Genomic DNA, 21,184 nt, shown 5'->3' with positions numbered 1-21,184 from the left:
AGTTGCAACATTGTAATTTTGGCGTACAAGAGGATAAAGAACCCAACAATTATTGGTGCTTTATGTGCAATACGTGTCTTGCTCATTTCTACCTCAAAAATCTGGTCTTTCAGCTCATTCAGGGACTTGAAAACCTGTTGTTAATAAATCTATCTAAATGAAAACCTTACAGATATTTTGTGGTCGTATGTCCGTAAGTCGACTACGGTCCATTATCTGATAACCATATCATTTGCATCCCAACTATTTCCAATCAACTTCACAGTCTCTGCAACGACTACTAACCCGCATTTTTGAGAAAAAGCAGATATTACAAAACAAGCTTTTTTCGATAAATATTTAAATTCAAAATTGAACTTATGATAAAAATTGTTTTCGAAAATGCATTTTAAAACTCAATTAAAAATTAGTATCAAAGTATCAATTCAAAAGCATACATGAGCTTCAGCTTTTCTGAGTGTAAAACAGAATATTTCAAATTAATCAGTCAATCAGTCGTCACTAAAAATACTAGTATCAGATGTGAAATCATACAGGAAATACAAAAAATAATCCGCAAAAGGAATAACTTCTCAGATTGCTAGTCTAGTTACCATATAACTCAGTATGTCGTCTCAATTTGCCCGATGGAGGACACATTTTTTATTTCTTGTGATCAACTTCTGGCTTTCTACTTCCCTCTCTCAGGGTTATTGACATCAGGAGCCCTTCTGTTGACTGTCTTTTGTGTACAGTACACGCCGGTTGCTCACATTTGAGGGAAGTTTTTTCAGATATTGCTTCAATTGCATCTTGAGAAAAAATATGATCTTGGTTATCTGCACATTCATCGAGTACTTTACTGAGGATGGTTTCGGCAGACTTGAGTGAAGTATTTTCAACAGTCGATGCTCCCTGTACTTTCATTGTATCTTGTCCCAAAAAGGGGACTGCCTTGTCGCAATTTTTGCTGCTAAACTTGAGCTCAATTGCGTTCTCTTCCTCTATACTTGCAATGATACTCTCTGTCAACGACCCATTTTCCCAGTCGTCACAATCCCGATGAGGTTTCTGCTCCTGCAAATTGTCATACTCGTCAGACACACACCAGAGAAATTTAAGTTCTCTCTCCTCCTCAAAAAATCTCAGTTGATTTTCATACATTGGTCTATAGGACAACTCATAATCACAGAATTGCTCACGGACTGATCTGCTCAGTTCCATGTTGTCTGACACTTGCAAATTTGTGTTTTCGATGCGGTTTTTGTAGAAGTCTACAGTTGTCTGTTTGTATGGAACAGAGACTTCAGGCAAATTCTCGATAGCAATAATGAAAACCAGGAGCTGCCTCGGAATTGAGAATGCAGGATCAGCTACCCAGCCGTAGCAATTTTTTCTCTCCTTTATAATTGCAACATCATCATTGAAATCGGGGAAGAAGATGTGGGCTTTAAGATTTTCGTTCAATTTCACAGATTTGATGTTCGTTATTTCAGCCTTTTTTTGGTTGAAGACGGTTGAAATACTAAAAAAACTAAAGCTAAGGATAAATTACCCGTATTGGTGAATCTTTCTCTCTGAAGAATTAATATGCTATTTGCGAATGAGTACGATGATAAAAATAGTCATTTGTTTGTTTTTTCTTGCTTGTTTTCATATTTCATAACAGAAATGACTTACGTGGAATGGGAAATAGGAAGAGGTCCTGGAGATGACGAATATTCACTGAAGGGTTTATAAATGATAACTTGGTTTTGCAACAGAAGAAGCAAGAAATTGTTTCAAGATAAGAATGAAAGCTAGCTTTTGTTGAGCTGTTGAACAGAAGGAAAAAAGAAGCACAATGAATTGGACTTTAGTTTATACAGTATGATAAAAACTGAAATCATTATGACGCAATAGTGACGTAATTATTACGATACTATGAGTAAGACTTATATCACGTGAGCTCTGCATGCTTTGATAAAGTATGAAAAATCATATTGCCATTATTGTGGATTATATTTTGTTCACATTAGTTCAATGAGGCCATACAATGCCTGGATATCCGCAATTGTGGCAATCATACGAAGTAGTTGAACTAAACTTTTTCTCAAAGAGGTCAGTGACCCACCAACATGGATGAGATCACCTAAATGTTCGTAATTTTGAAGATAGTAGGACGTAATTGTTGAACTTCTATGATTAAACTGATGCATTTTATGACTAATTTTAGACGACAGTAAATAATTCGTGACAAGATTGTGCTCATAAAACCTATATCAATCAGCGGAGAAGATTCATCACAAAAAACGATGTCTAAATTTGATGTCTGTCAGGTCACTAAATAATTGGATTGTCGGGAAGAAATTTGATAAATACAGATGATGGCAAGATTGTCTAATTTATGATATGTTTTGGATAAATATTTGATGAATTTTTGTTTTCGTTTTCTATTTGGGTATTTTTTTAAAAATTCGAACAAATTGGGTGGAGTTTGGTTGTTCTTTGACAAAATATCTCCACTTTGTGGTAAAAATCCGTATTTTTCGGAAAGATTTGAGTGTTCGTTTGGCAATTACTGCGCAGTTTTTGCTAGACCTGGGTTTTTTGGCAGGAACTACGAATTTTTGTTAACATAAGAATTGTGTATTTTTTGCTAAAAATGGTGTATTTCTGGACAAGAAACGGGTATTTTCGGGCTAGAATTGGTTCTTTTGGTACGAATTTGGTATTTTTTTCAACATTTTGCTATTTTTGGCAATAATTGGATGTTTCGTGTCGAGAATTGAGTGTTTGTTGCCAATAAATGTGTATTTTTGAGGATAGGTGTGCCTTTCTTCCCTTAAGAATTGGAATGTGTTATTGAGGGATTATCTTGCTAACCCATTTCGTGTGAACAGTTTGGACATCATGCGGTGAGATACGTCTTTGTAAATTGACATTTGTAAAGTGTAATATGAGAAAACGTGAATGACCTAACTAATTTGCTGTTAAGTCTCTATCTTGCTAATCCCCTTCGTGTAAACAGCTTAGGCATCATGCTGTGAAGTACGTTTTGGGAAATTGACATTAGTAAAGTGTAATGTGGGAAGGGGTCAATGACCTACCTAATTTGTTATTGAGGGATTATCTTGCTGGTCCACTCCGTGTGAACAGCGTGGGTATCAAGCTGTGAGGTACGTCTTTGCAAATTAACATTATCAAAGGGGAGCTGAATAAAGTAAGGGGAAAGAAACAAATGATTGACATATCGTAAAAAGCCTCGAAATATGGAGCCACTGAAACTTAAGTATAAACAAGAACAAAAATTAAAGTTTTACATTAAAAAATTTGAAAAACTGACAATGAAAAAAGTGTCTTTTTAAACTTAGTTTGTTTTGTTTCCCAATTTCAGAAAAGGTATCTATTATTATTTTGAAACGTGCATTTCTGCCATTTTTATCTAATCATGTAATCTGTACTCAGCAAATGATCTTCAAGTGCGACTTTTCTCTGATTTAAAAAGTAGTAAAACAAAAACATTTAATTACAAAAAGATCACAAATACAATTAGAAATCACAAATATAATACATTATCAAAAAAATCAAGAGTCCAAATTTCGTAAGCATAAGCTTTCTTCTCTGCACAGTGAAAAATTTTTGGTGTCGATACGGATAGTTGCTACAATCCCAGTCAGTATCCAAGTTGTTGAGAAGTTTGGAAACTTTTGGACAACCAAGATCATCTAGATTCTCCACATCTTTACACAAGTATTTTAAGAGGAGATTACACTTCTCCAACCCCTTTGCAAAATATTCTGTTGTAGGTAAACAATGTTGGTGAATGATTGATGAGAGCTCAGTATATTCCAGTTTTCCACTGTTCCAATTAATCCCATGTAAATTTTTAGTGTTCCACTTTGCTTGAAAAGTAGGTTTGTAGTCTTTGGGTGGGAGGAAACTGTATCCCAATACATTTCCGTCCTTGAAAACACCCAACTCCTTAACAATTTGCCCCTCCAAGCACTCAATATCTAACACAACGAGAGACATTCTTTTTTCTAGGTTAGATTATTAAAATATGATTAGCAGTCTAGAATTTTGAATTAGATTTACTGTAAATAGAATTGCTAATTTTGGTAGTCACTTTTGGTGAATTGAGCAAAATATGGGATCTGGAAGCAACAAATAAGAAACTCTGGATGAATAAGGGTAACTGAAAAAAATAAGGGGAAAGAAACAAATGATTGAAACATCTTTAAAAAAAAACCTCGAAATGTGGAGCCAAGTATAAACAAGAACAATAGGGAACAAAAACTTCGTAGCCAATGAGATCTTATAAAACATTTTTTTAAGACAATGAAAGTTGTGTAGAAAATGATTTATGCTAATCCCTTTCCTGTGAACAGCTTGGGTGTCATGCTGTGAGGTACGTCTTTGGAAATTGACATTAATAAAGTGTAATATGGTTGGGGGTCAATAACCTTACTGATTTGTTGTTAAGGCACTATCTTGCTAATCCTTTTCATGTGAACAGCTTGGGTGTCATGCTCTGAGGTACATTTTTGAAAATCACCTAAGCCGTACGTAATTGTAAATGAGTCATCCTATCTAATTTAAAATTAAAACATTACCTTGCTAATCCCCTTTGTGTGAACAGCTTGGGTATCATGCTGTGAGGTACAGCACTGGAAATTTACATTCTTAAAATGTAATTTGGTAGGGGGTCGATGACCTTATTAATTTGTTGTGAAGTCACTATCTTGATGATCCCCTTCGTGTGAACAGCTTGGGTGTCATGCTGTGAGGTACGTCTTTGGAAATTTACATTAGTAAACTGTAATATGGTAGGGGTCAATGTCCTTACTAATTTGTTAAGGCACTGTCTTGCTAATCCCCTTCGTGTGAACAGCTTGGGTATCATGCTGTGAGCTACACTTTTGAAAATCACGAAAACCGTACGTAAGTGTAAATGAGTCACCCTATCTAATTTAATATTAAAACATAACCTAACTAATCCCCTTTGAGAGAACAGCTTGGGTGTCATGCTATGAGGTACGTCGTTGGAAATTTACATTATTAAAGTGCAATATGGGAATGAGTAAATGACCTAATTTAATATTAAGGGATTAACTTGCTAATCTCCCTCGTGTGAACAGCGTGGGTATCAAGCTGTGAGGTACATTTTTGAAAATCACGTAAACCGTGCGTAAGTGTAAATGAGTCATCCTATCTAATTTAATATATAAACATTTTATAGCTAATCCCTTTCGTGTGAACAGCTTGGGTGTCATGCTGTGATGTACGTCTTTGGAAATTTACATTAATAAAGTGCAATATGGGAATGGGTGAATGACCTTACTACTTTAATATTAAGGGATTAACTTTCTAATCCCCCTCGTTTGAACACCTTGGGTATCATGCTGTGAGGTACGTCTTTGAGATTTGAGGGAATATGGGCTATACGTAATCTTTATACATAGGTACGTCTTTTTACCCCCCCCCCCCCCACTCTTGCTCACGTTATACTACTTACATTGCTATGTATAAAAATGTCACAATAGTCACGAAATCAAGACTAATTTAATGTTTATGAGCCTACCTCTAATGGTTGTCAATATTATACTAATTGCTAGTCTGGCTCAACTCAGATTTCTTAGTTATGCTGCTTGATCTCTGCTCTTAAAAAAACTCAAAAACTAGGGAATGGCGGGTGAACACAGCAGTATGAAAACTTTGGTCGATTATATTATGTCCTACACTGATATCTATCATACTGTACGATACATCAAATCTGTACGATACAGGAAAGACTTACACGTCTTCTTCGGCTAACTAAATACACTAATTAAGAGTTAAGAGTTTTACAAACAACCCATAGTACCAGAGAATAGAAAAACAGAACCGATCACTCATTGAACTCTTCGCCTGGACCAAAAATACATTTTACAAATTAAAGACTGAGCACTTTTGAACAATTCTGAATAAGGCTGTACTTACTACCAATCTAGAAGGGTAATACTGACCTGGAGTTGACGATGAAGAGATTGGTGAATGCAAAGACGAGAGATACGATTGTGAAGACATACTTGAACCTCTCGTACTCCTCCTTGTAGGCTACTTTATCCTCTTTCTTCAGAAAGGACGCCTTGATACTTCCAAGGTGCGCGTTCAAGATCCACGCATTCTAAAACAAAACTATATTTACAGAAACATCGAGAAATGCAAGCTGTTTAGCACACTTTATACAGTTGCAATTAGTATGATTTGTTGCGCCATCCAATTATTGACATCTAGACAAAATACAGGTGCACAATATACAGCCACAACTAGAATTCTGTAGACAGGATAAAATTTCACTCAATTAACTATCTTTGTAAATGGACTCTTTCAGCTTGTTGTGCTCTATGCTCAACGGCATCAAAATATTTAATTTAGCATATCGTTCATTCAACTGTTCGCCTCATTAAAAGAAAGGATCTATTTTGTTTCCTCAACTGTTTTAGTGAACAGAAAAATTCCGCCCCAGCGTAATTTCAAGTTTTTACAAGGTTATGCAACGTAACGCGCTATGTAACACAATTTGTATATATGGGCTATAACGTTTTTCAAAACGGCTGAGATCTTTTGGTTTTGATGAATTTTTATATCTTGTGTGGCTTCTATTAGCTGCCATCTATTAGCTGAAATAACCTTCAATCATAGTCAAATGCCCTCAGTTGAACGTACCTGTTTGAATTAAAGTAGGCGAAAGTCTCAGAGCGAGGAGCGTTAACTTTGAGGGAGTTAAGTCATGTATCACCTAAAAATTATTCACTCGAATGAACAACACAGCAGGACAAGTCCTGATTTACATCCCACTTGAATTAACTTAAGATCTGACAATACACATACACGTTTTTACAGCAAATCAAACTATGATAGTCAATCAAGCATATGATCCTGTATGCTTGAAAAGGAACAAAAAAATTGTGCACAATTCTAAAAACTTCATTTTCAAAGAGTCCTTAGAATGAGTACACTAATACACCTTTAGGAAATCCATAACAGAAAATGCAAGAGGCGCAAAAGCAGAAACCAAGCAAAAATTATTATCTTTGAATTTTAGTAGAGGCAAAGTACGATGAAACAAAAACATCCTTAATCAGTGTAAAACTTACCCTTTTACAAGTCATTAAACAACCAGAAGTTCGATTAGGTAAACAAATGGACTTAAGCCTTTTCATAAAATTGCGCATAAGTCAATGAAAACGGTAGCTGAATGTTGACCCCAATAAAATGACCCGAATTACCCCTCACTAGAAGGCCAATGAGAACTTATTTCCGAGAATAAGCGAAAAGACCAAAGAAAAGCAAGAAACGTCAAGACAATTTCTTTGAAAAGTTGTCCACCGGTGAACTCAATTCAATAATTCGAGTAATTTACGCCTAATTAGCAACCAATTACTATTTTCATAACAGATACTAAGTTAGACAACAAAAAGTACAAAGCTCAAAAACAAAAATTAGCTAACAAATTGAAACAATTTGTCTTAAGTCATCGAAAGCATTAGCTAAGAACTGAACTATTAATTCGAAGATTTAAGCAAGCTTAATTTGCAATCAATGATTGATCTAATGATCAATCAGATTGAATGATATGACAACATAAATTACAACAAGTACACGCAAAGATAAGCAGTTCGCTATTAGTTTTCGAAAACAAACACGAATCAAAGTCATGAAAAACAATACCTATCAACTCAAAAACTATCTAGTTTCATTTATGCCTCATTGGCAATTGATGTGAACGGTGTCAGGACAATTTACCCAATTCCATTTTACCCAATGCCATCTTACCCAGCCTGCCATTTTACCCAATGCCATTTTACCCAATGCCAACTTACCCAATTTACCCTATTGCTAAATTAACCAGAACGACCATTTAGCCGACTATATAATTAAATGGCCTATGGGACTTGATATGAAACTATCACAACCGAACATGGGATTATAATGTCTACAAATATTAAAAATCATCCTTAAATAGCGACTGCTAATTTGTAATCGGATAATTGATCGAAAAGATCAAAGAGCATTGGGTAAGTTAGTATTGGGTAAAATGGCATTGGGTAAAATGGCATTAGGTAAAATATCGTAGGGTAAAATGGCATTGAAGGGCTACTGGGTCCAATTAACCCAATACAAAAGCCATGAGACCCTCAGTCAACTCAAAATCAATTAAGTCGACCTAAAACTTCAAGAATTGAGAAAGCTACCAAAAATTAGCATCAATGTGTATATTAAAAAATCTCGTTCTTTTAAACAATCCTGGGAGTCAGAATTCAGCTCAGATGGCCCCGCGCAGTACAATCACAATGCGTGTTCAGTACAAAGAGTCGTCTCAGTGCAATGACAACTCACAGCAACAAACACACTTCTCAGAGAGGGCAGTCATCAAGGCATACACCAACACTCAGGTTTGAAATAACGACACAGCTTACCTATGAGTAAACTAGCCAGCTCGTTAACCAATGACTGACAAAATGAGACCAAGATAGTTGAAAAGATTTAACAAGGAGGCTCGGTAATATGCGTTTGCATATATATAACGTTTAAATCCCGCTCCTCCGCATTTTTGGCTTAATTTTCAACCAAGTGAGGAAAACTTAGCAAGCTTTCAAAAATTCAAATCATTCATATTAAGAGTACGAGAAAAGACAAGCAACTAACATTTTCATCCAAAACAATGTATTAATGAAAAAAAAACTTAACAACGAAGTCAAATTAGCGTCAAAAAAACCTTAACTAAACAAAGTATTTTATAGACTTCACTAGAAAAACATGGGAGTGCTCCTTAATGAGACTCGGTAACAAGTCGACAAAAAAGAAAAACATACCCGGCAGATTGCCGGAAAATAGCCGCCGTTGATTCAAATAAGCATGATTGGGATTGAACGAAAAGAATATATTGAAAAAAAAAAGATTTTTGTACAAAAATATTTTTTAAGTCCGATTTATTTTGATGGCATTTCGTAGTTGAACATACTTCTGTTTCTTAGAGAGAGGCTACAGGGGCTACTATCAATACCAATAAGCATTAGAGATGGTAACTAAGACTTATAGGAACGATGTTCAAATAGCGGGCATCTAAAATTGGGCTTTATGGGTTTATCCCGTTTCTATTTCTGACTTCAATTTTTTATACTGACTTTGTTCATTTGAATTGCTTTGCTGAGCAACTGATGCTCAAAATCACTTTTAGCAGAATGAGAGGAGAGAAACTAGCCTAGAGAAGTCAAAAAGATTTCACGCAAAATGTTGAAAAAGCGGCAAAATGAGGTAAAGCGAAACATTTTTTTATTCGACGAAGTAAAAAAATAGGAGCGCTATAATAGCCGGCTGAGAAGATGAGGCGGCTATTAAACAGCTAAGTAATAATTTCGAATACTGAAAACCATTAGATATCAACTGAAATCTTTAAATAGGTTTATATTCAATCAAACCTCCACATGAAGAAATTGAGACTGTTACTTTCTTCAATACGTCGCACGTCTACAAAAATGAACGACAAATACAGACAAAAAACAAATTCAATGAAATTTTGCGAGAGAACGGTGTCGAAGCGGTGTAAGATAATCAATTTCTCCTTTGAAAACCAATAATGTGAGCTGTGACCTGACTAACGAGACTAGGTAACACGAAAACGGCGTAAAGAAGATATAATCCTGAATAATGAGACTAGGTAACCAGAAGGCAAGAAAAGGAGGAATAGCTCAAAGTTAAAAAAAATGTATTTTATGGAAATGATTAATTTTAGACTTATAAACATTAGCTATCAGCTGAAATCCTTAAATAGATTCAATTATTTCTCCTAGGAAAGCCATTGAGATCAGTCATTATTTAGTAAATGTCTACAAAAAGAACGACAAACAGATAAAAATCAAATTTTGCGAAAAACCAGAGTCGAAATCGTTAAAACAATAACATACGAAACAAACCATTAGATATTTTCAATTGTGCCTTTTTTTATAACAGTTAAGCGGAATGCGATCTGTAATTAATAAGACAAGGTGACAAGTAGGCAAAAAAAACAGCAAGTAAAGTGCAAAGCTCAAAATCCGTCTGTTTTAAAATATTTGATTTCAAAGTCATGAAAGCCCTTAAAACCATAACCTATTCACTGAAAAACTGATATTTTCAGTTTTGCATTCTCTTGAAACGCAAAGATGATTTTTTTTTCGTAAATACTCAGTACCAAAGCTGAACAGCCATCATTTAAAGCGTAAAACAGCAAAAATTTTTTTAATCCATTAGAAAGACTATTCGATCTCTTTGCAGTTCAAGAGAAAATGGTGGCAACTTGATAATCAATTATTTATTTTTAAAGTCAAAACGACCACAATCTTTCCACTAAAAAATAGCTGGCAGATTGCCAGAAAATAGCCCCAGTAGCTTTGTACATCTGCAGTCTCAAAACGATGGTAAAAACAGACCAAATTTCCAGAATTCTGAGCTGTTGTAATCTAAGAATATTTAAAGTATTGCTGATTCTATTAGCTGCCCTTAAATACCCTTCTGTGAGAGTGACACACCTTACCTCTTTGAATTAAAGGAAAGTAAATTTCAGAGAGGAAGTCAATTTTCAGAGTGAGGTTAGTCCAGTGACCAAAAATTTAATCAAGCTAATGAACACAAAACAATCCACTAAAAGAGTGAAAAATGACGTCACACACGTAATTCAGTTGCATGAACAGATGAGCAAAAAGCAGATTGCGAGGGCTGACTGGGATGTCAAATGGTCGTAACAAAAATCCTGTTGCAAAAAACAAGAGGAGGCCAAAAATAGCCCCAGCTATCGCTTTTCGGCTATTAACTATATAGGTTTCCTTGGAAATATTTAGGAAGTCAATTGGACCTGTCGTGAGTAAGCCTTGATTTGAATTCAGTTCTGTAGTAAACAGTGACTGATTACAATTCTTATTTTTGACTTATTTTTGAAAACAACGATTCGACGAAAACCGGCTTTGCTATTGCTGTTGGTTTTACAGGAACAAAAAATTGTTCTGAAAATGATTTATGAAAAATTCTACAAGATCATTATCGAAAATTAATGAATTTTGGATAACTACTGAGTTAAATTAGAAAAAAAACGCGCAAAATTCGAAAACTGGCAAGGTAAGCACAAGTAAAATTAGTTCTCTTTGAAGTCAACGACGATTGTTTGACCAGTTTAGGTGTGTTAATTTGGCAAATTTAGTGGACTAAAGAATTTTCTTTTGTGACAGTTTGAACAGAACTGGCAAATTGCCAGAAAATAGCCCCAATAGCTTCTTAGATCTGCAAAAAAACCTTAAGTCTCAAAAAATAGTATAAGAAACAGACAAAATTCTTTATACTAAATGCCCAAATGTTTCAATTTGTTTACAAATCTGTCAAACTTTTTGCTGCTAGTGAAAACTGCTCTCAATTAACCTTCAATTAGAGCGGCACACGCGTGAGTACCTCTTTGAGTTAAAGTAAAAAGTCAATTTAAGCATGAAATCATTTTTGAGAGTGAGTTTGAGAGTCAAGTGTGACCAAAAAATTCATCACGCGGATAAACAACTCTCTCCAAAGTGAAAAAAGACGTCACGCACGTAATTCAATTGAAATCGCATGAACAAATGAACACAAAGCAGACTTGAAGTTTTGTGACGTCATATGGTCGTAACCAAAATCTTATGGTCGTAACGACGAAATAAAAAAAAGCAAGAAAAGGTCAATAATAGCCCCAGCTATCGCTGTGCGGCTATTAAAATAGGCTGTTTTGAAAAATTTAGCAGACATTTAGCCAAAAAATTGGATCAAACAATTCAACAGCACTTCTATTTTAGGAGGTAAAAGCAACAACACCATCGTTAACAATTTTCACAAATTTCAAGCGAAATTTGCAAAAAATTGCGTCAAAAACAGAAAATCACAAACCTCACATCTCACAAACCTCCACGATGAAAATATCGGTGAGTCAAAATTGACTGAACAAAAAAAAACCATTGAATTATATAGTTCCTCTACCACTCAAGTGGATCGGAACAAAAATCTCGCGCAAGGTTTTCAAGCACTAGATGCTAGTTCACAAACAATTTGACGAGACCCGATGCTAGTTGACAGGAACACGTGTATAAGTCAAATGTGTTCTCGGTGCAATGACAGCAAACAACACTTGTCAGACGGCAGTCAGTGATCATAGCTGATATACATGGTTTGAAATAGCAGCACAAACTGCAAACCACAATATAGCCTCAATTTGAATAACTCAATCAGTAAAGACGAAGGTCAATTCCAAACACTGAAATTGATTCTTTCATGGATTTTGATTCTTCAAATTTTTGCGTTTATGGTTGGCACCAGCAATAGAGCCAAATTATAAAACAATTCACAAAATTGGGCCCAATCTTAGAAACAAATGGCGTTCTTATCTCTGTTTGGGGCTATATCTCTTATATGATGAAAACATTTGACAATGCAATGACAAAGAAAAATTCTCAATATTGTACAAAAAGTTTTTTGAGTTGTTTTCATTAAGCGGAAAACTTATAAAATATCAACGAGCTGCATTAGATTATCTGCATCCATATTATATCGTTTACTGTACTCGAAGGTTCATCGTCACTTTTTAGTCTTCACATGTCATCATAGATACGCTAGTGTAACATAAGTTAGAGTAAGCATTTCGAAAATAAACGAAGCATTTTGGACAATTACTGAGTTAAATTCGCAAAAAACGCGCAAAATTCGAAAACTCGCAAGGTAAGCACAAGTAAAATTAGTTCTCTTTGAAGTCAACGACGATTGTTTGACCAGTTTAGGTGTGTTAATTTGGCAAATTTAGTGGACTAAAGAATTTTCTTTCGTGACAGTTTGAACAAATCTGGCAAATTGCCAGAAAATAGCCGCAATAGCTTCTTAGAACTGCAAAAAAACCTTAGTCTCAAAAAATAGTATAAGAAACAGACAAAATTCTTTATACTAAATGCCCAAATGTTTCAATTTGTTTACAAATCTGTCAAACTTTTTGCTGCTAGTAAAAACTGCTCTCAATTAACCTTCAATTAGAGCGGCACACGCGTGAGTACCTCTTTGAGTTAAAGTAAAAAGTCAATTTAAGCATGAAATCATTTTTGAGAGTGAGTTTGAGAGTCAAGTGTGACCAAAAATTTCATCACGCGAATGAATAACTCTCTCCACTAATAGTGAAAAAAGACGTCACGCACGTAATTCAATTGAAATTGCATGAACAAATGAACACAAAGCAGATTTGAAGTTTTGTGACGTCATATGGTCGTAACCAAAATCTTATGGTCGTAACGACGAAATAAAAAAAAGCAAGAAAAGGTCAATAATAGCCCCAGCTATCGCTGTGCGGCTATTAAAATAGGCTGTTTTGAAAAATTTAGCAGACATTTAGCCAAAAAATTGGATCAAACAATTCAACAGCACTTCTATTTTAGGAGGTTAAAGCAACAACACCATCGTTAACAATTTTCCCAAATTTCAAGCGAAATTGGCAAAAAAATTGCGTCAAAAACAGAAAATCACAACCCTCACATCTCACAACCCTCCACGATGAATATATCGATGAGCCAAAATTGACTGAACGAAAAAACCATTGAATTGTATAGTTCCTCCACCACTCAAGTGGATCGGAACAGAAATCTCGCGCAAGGTTTTCAAGCACTAGATGCTAGTTGACAAACAATTTGATGAGACCCGATGCTAGTTGACAGGAACACGTGTATAAGTCAAATGTGTTCTCGGTGCAATGACAGCAAACAACACTTGTCAGAGGGCAGTCAGTGATCATAGCTGATATACATGGTTTGAAATAGCAGCACAAACTGCAAACCACAATATAGCCTCAATTTGAATAACTCAATCAGTAAAGACGAAGGTCAATTCCAAACACTGAAATTGATTCTTTCATGCAGCCCAAATTTTTGCGTTTATGGTTGGCACCAGCAATAGAGCCAAATTATAAAACAATTCACAGAATTATGCCCAATCTTAGAAACAAATGGCGTTCTGATCACTGTTTGGGGCTATATCTCTTATATGATGAAAACATTTGACAATGCAATGACAAAAAATTCTCAATGTTGTACAAAAAGCTTTTTGAGTTGTTTTCATTAAGCGGAAAACTTATAAAATATCAACGAGCTGCATTAGATTATCTGCATCCATATTATATCATTTACTGTACTCAAAGATTCATCTTCACTTTTTAGTCTTCACATGTCATCATAGATACGTTAGTGTAACATAAGTTAGAGTAAGCATTGAAAGGATTGAAACTTAAAGTTATATGGCATATAACGCAACACGAATCTGCAATGGTTTCCGTCCGCACATTTGATTACTTCCATGAAAATATCGTCACCAGTATTGTATTAGTCGATTATCCTGACCTCATCTCTTTTTGAATCAAAACGTACAATTGAACAAACTTTTCGACATCGAAATGATTTAGAAGTACACAAACTGAGTGACCTTGAGTGAGAGCATGTAAGCAGCGTAGCTCAATTAATATTCTAAAAAGGGTCAAATCATACTTTTACGGCCTTGGAGCAAAAACTTTCATTTATGTCGCCGTACATTAATACGGTAATTTCTCAACTTTTGAAGAAAATCAAAATGCATTATAAAGCGTCAGAAATTTAAAGAATGGCATTAAAAATTAGAACCAAGTCAACCGCCGATCGGTTGACTTGGTTCGAATCTTTAAGAGCTGAAAATTGAACTCTAGATATTCAACTAGAATACTTCAAATTAGGACGCATTAATATAGAAACTGAAATGAACAAGCTAGAAGACTTCTGAATATCCTGGAGGTATATTCGGAGATGTATCTTCTGGCGATTTAGAATTTATCCTTTCAAACCTCTTCTTTCGACAGCACTTTCTTTCCATTAATAAAAGAATTGGCAAATATAAACCATTCCCTCAAGATAACGGGGTTAAAAATTCTGATTTATTTACAAATCCACTAATCTGATCGATCATCTCGGCTGGTATCCGAATTCAAAAAACAAGACTAACCGAAAAGCATTGAAATAGCGACGCCACTTATTAATTTATGCCGTTTCTGCAGATTCAGCTAGCATGAATCTTAATTTTTGTCACTCAATATCTTCAAAGAATTCAATGAATTTGTGCCGGTCTATGGAATAAGCTGCTTAAGCTCAAAAATACCCAAACCTGCTTCTTTTAGACTGTTAATTAATCAAAAACCATGCTGCAGATGCACCTCGCGACTTCGATCAACGCAAAAGTGCAATGCAAACTCTTCATTGCTCATTCATCTAGTCATTTACTCGTAATTTGCACAAAGATTAGCTTTGTAACGCTACCGGTGTAGATTTTATAACGCGCGAACAAGAGATGTGCCACTTTGAGTTAATCTGACGTAATGCAAAGTCTCCGATGGCCTGGTTATTTGCTGGTTTACCTTTTTGGGCAGCCATAATTTGACCTCTTCAAGAAGCCTCTCCTTATCCTTGATCTGTTCCTTTAAACTCTCCAGCTGTTGTGTGGCTCCCTCAGGGGGTGGCAGTGTCTTTGAGTCTGGGAGCTTGAGGTCAACAACTGCACATAATCTGTTCACGTTGGATGTGATGTCCCCAAGGAGCTGGGTCTCTGCTTGTATCTCTCGTGACAGTGTATGCTGGATCTCCTCTAGTTCTAGAATCTTCCTCTTGTATGTCTTATGTCGCTCCTGAAAAAATATGCAGTCCGCCAATCCAATATAATGTTGAAACATTAGCACCACCTTTTACAGGAGACAGCAGCACGTCCGCCCTCTAAGCTTTTCCTCGTAAATCTTTTTTTACATAGATGAAGCCCTCGATTTCCTATTGCCTCCCTTTTAATGCACAACTTCAAAGAAGTTCATCAATGAATCAGCACGTTTAAATAGGTTTTAATGTGTCACTCTTTTTATAATACCACTCTACAATGCCAAGCTATCGTTTTAATATACCAGTAATTCATTTCAACCGTTCTAGTTTTCTATTATCTCCTTTTTGATACCTCAAAACTTTGAGCATGTTCGCCTAAAGTTGATTACAACAACAATCAAGTGCAAATTTTAACAATTTAAAATATATTCGAACAGTAAATAGCAGGATTTGTCCTACCGCAGAGGTCATTGCAATTAATGCATCTCATACATTCGATTTGAACTGAAATTTTGCAGTTTTGCACTTTGAATTCCTCCTGAGAAGACCTTCAAGACATTTTAGCTTCAATTAGTTGTAACAAAGAACTATTTAGTAGTACAATGTCTAAGTATCAATATGCTCGCAACTTGTAATTCCTCAATTTCTGACGTCAACTTCAACTTTACCTTGATAGTGTTGTTATTTGTTGACAGCTGACTTTCAAATTCAGTAACCAAGTTTGTAAAAATACTGGGTGCATGTCCTCCGCCATTAACTTTTGGATTAATAAAAGCCCGATTATTGTTCACATCGGGGAAAAGATCACCAGCGTCGGCCATTGTTGTGCAATAATGACGATTAAAAGTTTTGAATAATTTAGTTATTTTATTAATACGGTCAACTTAATGATGTTGGGGGTAAAAGTCTGGTTTAAGAGCTCTTATATCGACACAGGACGCCACAAACTTAATACAGAAACAAACTTAATACAGAAAGGCTCAACAATTAATAAATAGCATTCGAATAACGGGACCGTTAATAGGTCAAATAACGTAATATTTCGAACAGCAAATTTTCGGCCATAGAGATTAACAAAATTAAAAACTCCTGCGGTGGCAGCTTTGTTCAATGTCAGAATTAACTTGACCGCGTGCGTAGGCTTCTCAACAGAATTCTGAGCAGTCCCAGTTAGGCAAGGTTATCAATGTAACATCTAACACTAGCTCGAATTCATTCACTCTCTCTCATGTTCGCTTAAGTGAGAGAGCCACACAAAAGCATGAACATATTGATAAGATTCAAGGTCATCAATAAAGACTTACTTCTCGTTTTCATCACTTACAATACTTTGTCATTTATAGGTTTACAAGATAAATACTGTTCAGAGAGTGACAAATTATAATTGTCTCTAGATAAATTACTATGATGGATTAGGTGCTATTTATCACACAAGCGCAATAGCGACCGCTTTTTAATCTCTCTGTGAACACACAAATTATTAATCATCTGACAGATAGATACTTCATCATGTTTCACATCAGTATAAGTAAGATAACTATTATTGATCTGCAAACATAAAGCTCTTAAGATTAATTTAAATCTAATTTGGATCATCAAAGTTCGCACAAAGTGAACTGAAAACGATGTGCAACAGATCTCACGTTAATCAGTGCATCAGAAATTTCTCTTATTTGTGATGACCCAATTGTAGAGGTTCTTTTCCCTCAAGATCCCTGCTGGATAACTTCTGGAACTTATATGTATTGATCATGATGGATCAAAATTTTAAGAAATGAGACAATTATTAACACAGCAGTCAGACGATAGTATCGATATAGACGTTGAAGCCATAAGTTAAAAGGATCAGTGCAAAAACGAAAAGTGCTACCCAATAAAATTTCAAACTCAAATGTCAAACATAGCCGGCAGATTGTCGGAAAATAGCCGCGATAGACGCTTGTGGCCTTCCATGAATTGAAAAAACAACTGAAGGAATAGGATAGACAGAAGATCGACCACCAGTCCTTTAATAGACCACTAGACTTTTTGGGTTATATTCGGACTGTCAATTTTACGACACATACGGTCTATAAAAAAAACCCTATAAAAGCTTTTTCAAAATTGATAATCGAAATCGAAAACTGAAGACTAATAATCAAGTATTAGGGCATATAAGTTTGGCACTACTTAGATGCACACTATTAACTAGTAAAAGTTCATAAAATTTTAAGTTCCATAAGTGAGTTCAGAAGACATTTTTTGAGTGAGGTAAGTCACGCAATTGCCCTGAAAGCAGAAATGAGGTCACGTACACAAAGCTTAACTGCAAAGCAGTAGAAGTCAATGAAGTCATTTAAAAAGTCAATTCCAAGAAGTCAGGTAGTAAGAATCATCAATGGAGACGACGAATTAAAAAAACATAGCAGGAAAAGTCCTGACGTACAATTCAAAGAATTTTCATTGACTAACCAAACTAGGCTTAAAACGGACTATGAGTGAACTGGGAAAAAATTTCCAAACAAAAAGACAAAAAAGAAATAAAATCAATGTCAAAATACCACTAGCGAGAAAAGTATATTTGATTCTAACAAAAAACTAGGCCTAGAATGAACTATGAATGGATTGTGAAAAAGATTTAGAAAAAAAAAACCGATCTAAAAATTGAAAAAAAAACAGTAATAAACAACGTGAAATTGCCGCATGTGAACAAAAAATCACTAGCGAGAAAGCGAACTTTTGTTCAAACACCATTTTCTCAATCTACTTATAAATTAGAGCGAACAAATTTCACGCCGCAAAACCACTCACCTTTTCGCTCCATTTCCTGTTTCGGCGTGACCAAAATCACTACTCCAATTTGACTTCAAAAACCATGAAAAAATGTGAAGAGATCTTAAAAAAAGACAGTCCCACAATACAATTTAAATTCTTTGAATTGTAAAAAACCACGATGCCCCAATAATAGCCGCTATCGCTTTGCGGCTATTAAACACCAATAAATATAAAGAAACAAAGATTTATAATAACCTAGCTCGGCTTACCTTTAATCAATTCCAATTAGAGCTTACATTCTGAATTCAGATTAAAGAACTGATCAAAGAATTTTTCTCTCATTAAATCAGATCAAAAATTTATCACCCTATCGATCTAAAAACTCACTCCAAAAAGAGTAACGAATAAGGGCACGGAGGCGTATTCAGCTAATGACAGAAAATTTTAGCTGAACAGCGAAATCAAGGAGAGTGAATCCTTTCAGTTTAATAGAGAAACTTTATGAAAGTCAAACCCATTATCGTCAAGTGAAAACTCGAGAACTGAATAAAAAAATTAAAAAACTTTAACAACTAAACCTTATAACAGAAAAATATCAGGTGACGTTTACGAATAAACAAAATAACGTAATTTTAAAAGAAAGAAAACAGCAGCACAGAAAGCTAACCCGGAAACGCACATTAGGAAACCATAAAACATATAAGGACTTATAAGTCAGCTATCAATAGTCGGAAAGTTAAACAAAAATCAAATATACATGTCACTATCGGCACTAAAATTAATTAATTAAATCAAACTAAATTACAAAACAATATGAAAATTTTCTCAGTTCTGGGACCTAAAAAGATTCACTGAAACAATAATAAGTTCACCAAGATATGACAACAGAAGACAGCAATAAAGAATAAAGAAGCAAAAGAATCGTTTCCAAACGAAATCTAGGTTTGGGAGTCTTTTCATTTTTAGAACGCCAATATCATTCATTTGAAACAATACTTACAGAAGTTTAGAAGAATTGCGTTACAAAAGAACTAGCAGCAAATAGAAAACTTGAAACAACTATTTGAGACAAAACAGTCAAACTTCTAACTTTTGAAAACTTAACTTTGTCAGGAACTCGCGTCTTTCTTACAAGCGTCATCGCAAAATTTTCTCCACATTTTTTGTCATCGAAGCTATACTTAAAGCAACACAAATTTAAAACCAAGTTCTTCAGTTTTTATAACCCACTTTACGTGAAAAGACTTTTTATTTGAAACTCCATTCTAGTCAGGTTCTGATATATTTCACATTTTTCCTAGTCTGTGTAAAACGAGCATCCAAAAAGCTGATCACGCAACTTTGTAACAAAAAATCAGATACTTGCCACTCATTCAGACCTAGAAGTGTACATAAGGCAAAATACAAAAAAAAAACATATAAGAACGCATATTTAAGCTTACGATCTTTAATTTTAAACGCAAGTAAAAAAAATCAACAAAGATTCATTTCATAAACTGTGCAAAAATTCGCTACTTAGAGAATATTTCTCGGATCCGGGAGCTAAAAAGACAGGGAAAAAATTAAGTTCATCAAGTAAAGACAAAAGAAGAGTGGAATGAAGAAGCAAAAAAAGTTTGCAACTAAAATCTAGATCTGGGAGTCTCTTTCGATCTAGAACACCAATATCAATCATTTGAAACATTACTTCTAGAAGATAGCGAATTGCGTTACATTAAGATTATCACAAATGGAAGAGATTAAAATTTTGCAAAAGATGTTAAAATTATATAAAGGAAGAGCAATTAAACCTTTAGCACTATAGTCACAGTTAATCAAACCCATTTGGGAAAATAAAAGAAGAGCCAATAATTAGAATCTAGATGTTAGAGAATAATTGTTGGAATTGTCACAAAATTGGCAAAAACAAAAAATTAAAACAAAACTTTACACAAACGCAATCATACTTCCTCAATGCTCAATGAAGATGTCTAATTGCGTTTCTATATATTTTTTAAATTGTAAGAAACCACAATGAAACGAATAATAGCCTCACTTTCGCTTAGCGGCTATGAATACAGCGATTGGTGGAATTCAGCAATTTTTAATAGCTCTAAAAAGGTGCCTAAACAGTTAGACTGCATTCTACAATCAATTCCGTGCGACGCTAATAACCACAAAATAGTCATCGAAGAATATTTTATCGTATTAAAAAGATTACATTTAATGAACCAAAATTTCACTTGAATAAAAAGCAGCACTTTATGAGCGCCTTGACATTGAAAAAAACAATGTTTTAACAAAATCAATTAAATCTCCGAACCGAAATAGACGTTTTATTGTAGTTTCGTTAAAAAAAAATTGCACTGAAAACAAAAAAAAACATAAATTTTGACTGACAGGGTTTTTAATTGATCAGGAGTCAGCCCAGCACTCAGTTGAAAACTTTAAAATTAGTTATCGCAAAATTCACTCTGAACCTTATGAACCAGCTATAATTAGTAATCAGTCCTTTTTAGAAGTGCGCAATTTGATGGCATAATCTTCGAAGTTGAAGACAAAAACAGTAAGCATATTTCAACCATTCTGGGTCTTCACTGCTTTCTTTTCTATAAGGAAAACAGTAATTGTTTTTCAAGTTTTTTAAATTTTCTCATCTGATTACTGTTTGCACGTTCAAAGCTTCAAACTCTGTAGACATCTATTTAACCCAAAAAACGCCAGTCTCCTAACTTTTCAAAACTTCAACTTTGTGAGACACTCGCGTGCTCTTACAAGCTTCGTCGCAATTTTTTTTCTCCATTTTTTTTTAATCG

At 34.8% G+C, this 21,184-nt stretch overlaps 2 protein-coding genes across 3 annotated transcripts in view; both read right to left on the bottom strand.

Moving 5' to 3' along the window:
- The window catches only part of LOC142342971 (transmembrane protein 120A-like), a 318,405-nt gene that overhangs the window by 14,281 nt on the left and 282,940 nt on the right, over window positions 1-21,184 (bottom strand). Inside the window, exons 1-3 of one of the 2 annotated variants that reach the window (XM_075394656.1) lie at window positions 16,304-16,890; window positions 15,407-15,673; window positions 5,967-6,127 (exon numbers count right to left, since the gene is read on the bottom strand). In XM_075394656.1, coding sequence (XP_075250771.1) covers window positions 5,967-6,127; window positions 15,407-15,673; window positions 16,304-16,456 — 581 coding nt within the window. In that variant the 5' untranslated portion in view covers window positions 16,457-16,890. Of the gene's footprint in view, window positions 1-5,966; window positions 6,128-15,406; window positions 15,674-16,303; window positions 16,891-21,184 lie in introns of those variants that run through there. The other variant, XM_075394664.1, reaches the window with a different exon arrangement.
- LOC142342955 (transmembrane protein 120A-like) overlaps window positions 1-21,184 on the bottom strand; it is a 241,844-nt gene that overhangs the window by 199,972 nt on the left and 20,688 nt on the right. The window lies entirely within an intron of this gene.

Source organism: Convolutriloba macropyga, chromosome 1 (assembly GCF_964194025.1).
Source record: "Convolutriloba macropyga chromosome 1, txConMacr16.3, whole genome shotgun sequence".
Classification (NCBI taxonomy): domain Eukaryota; kingdom Metazoa; phylum Xenacoelomorpha; order Acoela; family Convolutidae; genus Convolutriloba; species Convolutriloba macropyga.
The sequence above is the reverse complement of the archived record's forward strand: the minus strand, read 5'-3'. Positions and strand labels throughout refer to the sequence as shown.